At 42.1% G+C, this 6903-nt stretch overlaps 1 protein-coding gene across 1 annotated transcript; it reads right to left on the bottom strand.

Annotated features, from left to right (window-relative positions):
• Nucleotides 1-1974: 1974 nt before the first annotated feature.
• Nucleotides 1975-4531, bottom strand: LOC147610599 (putative inactive receptor kinase At2g26730). The gene is made up of 2 exons (XM_086786162.1): nt 3003-4531; nt 1975-2818 (listed from the first exon to the last, which is right to left on the bottom strand). The coding sequence occupies exons 1-2, from the start codon at nt 4375-4377 to the stop codon at nt 2130-2132; spliced, it is 2064 nt and encodes a 687-aa protein (XP_086642288.1). The 5' UTR covers nt 4378-4531; the 3' UTR covers nt 1975-2129.
• Between the last annotated feature and the right edge of the window lie 2372 nt (nt 4532-6903).

The raw sequence follows: 6903 nt of genomic DNA, 5'->3' as shown, positions 1-6903 counted from the left end.
GGAGGCATGGAGGGGAGAGTACCAAAACACCATGAAGTCGAATAGGAGCAGCGACCTACAACCTGGGAGCTGCAACACCTGCAACCTCTGCAATCGACCGCCCAACATCGAATAGGGGCGGCGTGGACGTGGTGGCAGTCTAGCAGAGCATGTAAGAGGTGGCGTGGACATGGTGGCCCCCAGAGAAGAGAAAGCGGCGCATGCGCAAAAGAAGTTGACACGTAGATGGCGGCACAAGTCATGTAAGAGATAGTATAGATGCAAGAAAAAAGGGGGCTAGAGAGACCACGGTTGGAATCATCTCAATTTTAATTATGCGCTACGGTGGGCTACACTAAAGTTTATCAAATGCATGAGCCACCATGCACGAGAGTAAACTAATGCTTGAGAGCACGACGTCCCATTTTTTAGCATGCTTGCATCCATAACTTTAGTAACCATGCCATTGCACTAAGAAGCATGCAATTTGCAAAACTACTTTTCTTTAAAATGCTAATTATGGTGCATGATATGAGCACAAGATGGAGTTTCTTGTCTCAATACACAAAACACTTGATTTTTTAATCTTGGGTTGGTGTAAGAAAATAATACAATGCTTTAGTAGGCCGAGAATTTGAAGGTTGCCATAAGTCTTCAGAAGAAGGGTGGAATAAAATTGCCCTCAAAAATAATCTTGGGGGAAACTTAGTAGTCCTCATTTCTAATTTCTTTATGAGAAAATTGCCCTCAAAAATAATCTTGGGGGAAACTTAGTAGTCCTCATTTCTAATTTCTTTATGAGAAAATTGCCCTCAAAAATAATCTTGGGGGAAACTTAGTAGTCCTCATTTCTAATTTCTTTATGAGAAAATGCAAGTTTCATATGAGCCCTTCAAATGAAATTTGGGGCCCTCTTCTTACCCTTCAGATTTGAGGGTTTGCTTTGTCATGTTGGTATTGGGTGTTGGGTAGCTCATATTTACATACATCTAAAGTGATATATTAACCTCCATATTCTTAGCCTTTCTTATGCATGAAAATGTTGTAAGAAAGTAGACCTATAAAACTAGCCTCATATTTGCATTATTGTATAAAGGGCCAAGTAGAAGCTATTTAAATGAATTGACAAAAGGGAGAAAAGAAAGTAGGGGATGGGAAGAAAACTCCAGTACTCCCAAATTTTAGAGGGTGTTCAAAAAGGTTAATTGTTCATTATCTAGGGCTCAAGAGTCAAGACTATTTTAAAACTACTTTTATTGTTAGGGCAAAAAAAGGAGGAAGTTAACTAAAGGGGGGCTTATTTTTTGCATACGAACATTGTTACGCTACGAAAACCTTAGAAGCAAATCTCTTTCCATACATCCACAAAACCTTGGAGGTAAATCTCTTTCCATACATCCACAGTAATGCGTATAGCACACTAAAGAAGTCATTTCAAAATCCCTGCGAGATGATAAGTAAATGTTCTCAAGAGTAAGAGTCCCAATTAGGGTAGATTTTCAAAAATGGGTCCTTCACAAGGAATCAAGAAAGGGAAAAAACATAAAGCACATATATAGAGATCACAATCATTTGGGGTCCTCTCGACAAAGTGGTGATGGCATTGTTGGATGGGTGGGACTTCCACTATACACTATTGGAAGCAGCGGTTTACTTTGCAGGTGTTTTAACCAGTGTTCACGAAAAATCGAGGTTTAGTGTTAGGTGAATGGCAAATTTTGAAAAATAACTTTCAAATTTCAAAATAACAATTCACAAAAACCTACAAATTTAAAGGGATTTTAGTTATAATTTTGCTAAAAAAACCTTTAAAATTTAGAAAAAAACCTACAAAAATTTGAGGTTGAAGGTTTTTTGAATTGTTGGGAAAAATGTTTTCTGCCAACACTAGTTTTAACATGATTAGATCCTTATAGAGTACATAGAGATTGTGTCACATTGACCGTTGATTGCACATTCTAGAGAGGGGTTACTGAAGAGGTACTTAGACTTAGACACAGAGATTGTGTCACATTGACCGTTGATTGCACATTCTAGAAAGGGATTGCTTAAGATGTACTTAGACATACAGTGTTGGGATGAGACACCGGAGAGTTTTTGGTTTGTGGATGAACATTGGAGGGTTTTTGGCATGTAAAGAGACCAAACTGTCATGGATTTTCAACGGTGCTTCTTCCCGGATACTGCTCAGTGTAGGAATCGGAGGACTTGTCATCATCGGTCATCTTGCGAAGGTTCTCAATCATTCGGACGGCCTCGGCCATGGATGGTCTCTGGTCGGGGGAAGGGGCAACACACGGTATGGCCACTTGCAGGAGCTGAACCATCTCCTCTTCATTGATACCATGGCTGGATTGCAACAGCAGAGGATCAAAAACTTCAGCAGTCCACTCCTCTCTCACCACAGATTGCACCCATCTGGGCAAATCAACTGCATTTTCATTATTGCTGATAGGAGTAACAGCAGCAGCAGCAGATGATGATGATGGTAATGCTGTATGAGTATTAACAAGGGGGGGCTTCCCTGTAAGAAGCTCTAGAAGGAGCACCCCAAAGCTGAAAACGTCCCCCTTCTCCGTGACCCTCCTGGGGTCTGTGACCTCGGGAGCCTGGTAGCCTGCTGACTTGTGAGAGCCTGGTGTAAATGAGACCATTTGGGCGAGGCCGTAGTCCACAAAGCAGGCCTCCAAGTTGCTCTTGAGCAGCACGTTAGATGACTTGACGTTTCCGTGCACGAATTGACGGCTGTGCAGGTAGGCCAGCCCCCTTGCTGCCGTCAGCGCTATCCTTACCCTTGCGTCCCAGTCCAGGGGGTTGTAGCCTCCTCCTCCTCTGCTGCCTGCCCACATCCAAATTAAACAGATTAATCCTAATCTCAAGTGACCGCGCGGATTAATGCTAATCTCAACGTGACTGATAAAGGCCCGCTGGTGGTAATCGACTCTCACAAATATAGCAGATGGAAATGAAACTAGACGCGAAACGAAGTACGATAAGATCAGCAACAGCAGCCTACCACTTACCATGAAGCAAGGCCGATAAGCTGCCGTTCTGCATGAAGTCGTATACGAGCAAGTTCTCCTCTTTGTCAAAGTAGTGAGCTCTCAAGGGCACAAGGTTCTCGTGCATGAGGCTGCCCATCATCTCTATGCAGTGCCGGTACTCATCTCTCCTTTTCTCCTCAACTTCACGCAACCGCTTCACGGCCACAATCAGCCCATCCTCAAGCACAGCTTTGTAGGCAGTTCCAAGAGTCCCCTTGCCCAGCACCTCTGCAGACGCTCTCAACAGGTCTTCTAAATCAAAGAGCTTCTTGTTGTCAATAAACACCAGCTTGTTTCTCTCATCTGCCTCTTTGGTTCCCATCGTTGAAGCCGCAGAGGACTCTCTCTTGGTCTCATCAGACGCAGCTGTGGCCCCTTCTCTTGTATCCCCTTCACTAATTGAGTTAACACTTCCCCTTCCTTGCTCCCCTCTCCTTCTGCAAAGAAGATAAATGCACGGCAAACAGAGGAGTAGTAGAAACAAAGCAACGGCTCCGCACACAATGCCCACAATTGCCCTTGTGCTGAGCTTCCTAGACTTGTTATGTGAAGCTTGCATTGGACCGCTAATGCATCCACCCAATGGTGACCCGCATAGGTTCACGTTACCCGCAAACCTGCTAGGAGAAAACCTTGAGAGCGTTTCTGGAACAGACCCATTCAGCTCATTGTTGGAGACATCAAAGTTCTCCAAAGAAGCTATATCCAATGGTGGGATTGCCCCAGATAGAGAGTTGTTCTGTAAATAGAGAGACTTGAGATGGGTGAGGTTTCCCAGTGAAGCTGGGATAGAGCCGTTGATGCTGTTGAACGATAAGTCCAGCTGAGATAAGAGGGGCCAATAAGAGAAGTTGGAAGGCAGAGAACCGGAGAAGCCATTTCTCTCCAAATAAAGCTTTCTAAGAGAAGATAAGTTGGAGAAATCTGAGGGGAAGCCGCCCGAGAGCCTGTTCGATCTCAAGCTTAATGTATCGAGAGCATGAAGCTTTCCTAAGGTGCCAGCAGCAATGGGTCCATACAATGATTTACCAGGTAACCTTAGGGAGGATACCCTTGGCTGAGAATTATTTGTGCAGATCACCCCCTCCCAAGATGAGCAGACGGTGGAGAGAGACGATGTGTTCCAGGAAGCAAGGGCTTTGGAACCACCTATGGTCTTGTTTTTGAAGTCTAAGAGCGCCAATGCATCAGAAGCTAAATCCGCATTAACATAAGATTTGTTGAATAAGAAGAAGAAGAGGAGGAAAAGCGGTAAGAGCAGTGACATGAAAGGACTCTTGTGAGTACGAGAGGCAACCACCATCCTCGTCAAGGAGTTAGAAGGTGGAGAGAGAAGCCCACCAGCCATAGCCATGCAAAGCCCAAAATGCAAGGCTTAGAGTTGAAGCCCATACCATCCAGTGCATACAGCACGCCAATCACCGTCTCTAGCGGATAAAGTTTCGGTAGTGTGTAATGTAAACTCGAGGCGAGCGAATAGAAAGAAAGTCTACTTGGAGCAGCAAAACGCACGACAGTGATCAAGTGACGTTCTAGGCCAGAAGCCTGGCGTCGCCACTTCATTAAATGGCAACGTCCTTCCCCACCAAGTTCCAACACAAACTATGGAAGGTTCAAGTCCCCTTTCAAACCTACCCTTTTGTACATGCTGTATATTTGAGTGAGCACATGCATGCTCACCCTTAGCACTAAGTCACACGGGGTTGTAGTGTTAGGATCAATGGGTGGAAATGTTGCGCAATCACATCTAGCATCGCGCATCGTAGGATCTCCTCGACTGCCATGAAAATAAACTCAGACTAGAAGTAAACATATGTGCTCTCTTTCTATAGATAATTTTATTGTTATTATTGTTGGTGGGAGAGGGTTTTTGAAATCACATGCCAGTTAGGAAAACTATTTTTGTATGAGACAGACACATTTCCTTTGTAACCTCACCACGATTAGAATTGTCCATTTTCAACTAGTCATCTCCTTTAGAGTTATAATTAACCGACTAATATCCTTATTTATGAAGTTCTCACCAAGCTTTTTCCCACTTGTCATGATGCTCTCTCAAAGTTACTCTAGTGGAAACATTACCAAAAAAATTACAATGCTTTAACAATATCAATCATTATCACTTATATACATTTTATCAATTTTCATTGCATATAGCCAAATTGAGGAGGAGTAAACATTAATGTGTTAGCAAAGGTCACAAACAAAGCCTTGAATAAATATTCGAGAAATTATTAAAGGAAATTATGCCTTTCTAAAACCAAGCACAAAATAACTCAATAAGAGAATACATCTTTCTCAAACGAAGATTGAAACACTAGAAGAAGAGAATAGATGCCTATTCTCTGTGCATCATTCTTCCACAAACTAGCCCCTCCAATACAATTTTCATCAATGCATCCAAGCTAGTTTCTTCCATTCTATTTCGCCACTTTGTCTTGATTTTTGGTTCGTTCGACCTCAGTTTGACAACATGAACCCTCTTTCATGTTGAGATATCGAGCTCATCTAGTGAGGCGGTGGACACTGAGATGACCTGCCTGGGGATAGGCCCCACACTTACACCACTGGCATGGTTGGTGAGATCATGGGTGATATGCGGCCAGTGGGATGAGAGGCTGTGTGACAGCCATTCTAGAGACGGGCATAGTTATAGCGCCAGCTCATTTAGTTGGGTTCACACTATAGAGAACCCTAGTATGTATTTGGTTGAGTACCTTTCATATTGTGTGTACTCTTATCTTTGTATATGGTGTGTTGAGTGTTGTGTGAAGAGGAAGAAGATTTTCAGCCTCTCACCTTGTGTGTTCTCTTTTAGGGTTTTGTGAGTGTGTGTGTGCTTGCAAGAGCTCAAGCTCTCTTCTCCCCTGCATCTTTTCATTTCACACATGACAAATACTGCAACATTGTACAAGACCGATTTGAGATATGCATAAGAGATTTGGATATGTTTTCTCCAAATTTCGTTTCTTGCTAAGATAATAGTGACATCTATAAGGCTCATGTGGCCCATTCAATTGTAGCTTGATGCTTAAACACCAAAAATTTCCTTGCAATTTATCACCACCATCAATCAAAGGGTGAAAGCATCGAGCATTCACAATCTTTCAAACTCTATTAAACTTTGCAATGGTCTCACACTTGGATTCCAAAACCATTAAACAATATTTTATATATTAAATGCTGAGCTGGCACAATGATTTTCATATATCTTTTCATACATCCTAGTACTAAATTATCCACAAACCTTTTCTCTAGGTTAGCACATATTACCTCGGAGAAGCTAAATTGAGATTGTAAGGCTTGCCCTTAGTCTTCATCGTCTATGTCACGTTTGATCTTTTGACCAAACAACATGTCATCTCTTAAAGATGATCATAAACCATACAAGAATCTACACTTTGGACCATAATCTGGATACTTGGAAATCCCCATGTTCCCAAATGGTGATGCATTAATAAAAATATCTCTCTCATCCAAGAATCTACACTTTGGACCATAATCTGGATACTTGGAAATCCCCATGTTCCCAAATGGTGATGCATTAATAAAAATATCTCTCTCATCCAAGAAATTCATCTTAAATAGAGAGGATTTTGTTTCTCACAATCTAGATAATCCCTTTGAAACCTTTGACTCAATAAGGTGAGCCTTCCAAGAATGTCAGCAAGAAAATGGAATGCACACACATATTCAAAGCAACATAGGTCGGCATATAAGCATATATATCATCCACTTTCAAGATTAATAGACTTGCATAGTCTACCTATTGCAATATGATGACTCAACCATCGAGTATCATAGACTCTTTGCAAGCATATGTGACATCACAATCCAAGTCTTCCTGCATTTATCCATCTTGTTTAAGTTATTATTGAAA

The sequence above is a fragment of the Cibotium barometz genome, chromosome 49, assembly GCF_041138505.1.
Source record: "Cibotium barometz isolate CiBa-2024 chromosome 49, ASM4113850v1, whole genome shotgun sequence".
Taxonomy (NCBI): domain Eukaryota; kingdom Viridiplantae; phylum Streptophyta; class Polypodiopsida; order Cyatheales; family Cibotiaceae; genus Cibotium; species Cibotium barometz.
The sequence above is the reverse complement of the archived record's forward strand: the minus strand, read 5'-3'. Positions and strand labels throughout refer to the sequence as shown.

Coding starts and splice junctions, on each gene's coding strand:
- LOC147610599 (XM_086786162.1), bottom strand. CDS start 4,377: ATGGCTATGGCTGGTGGGCTTCTCTCTCCACCTTCTAACTCCTTGACG. Junction 2,819..3,002: donor CTTATCGGCCTTGCTTCATG/GTAAGTGGTAGG, acceptor GGATGTGGGCAG/GCAGCAGAGGAGGAGGAGGC.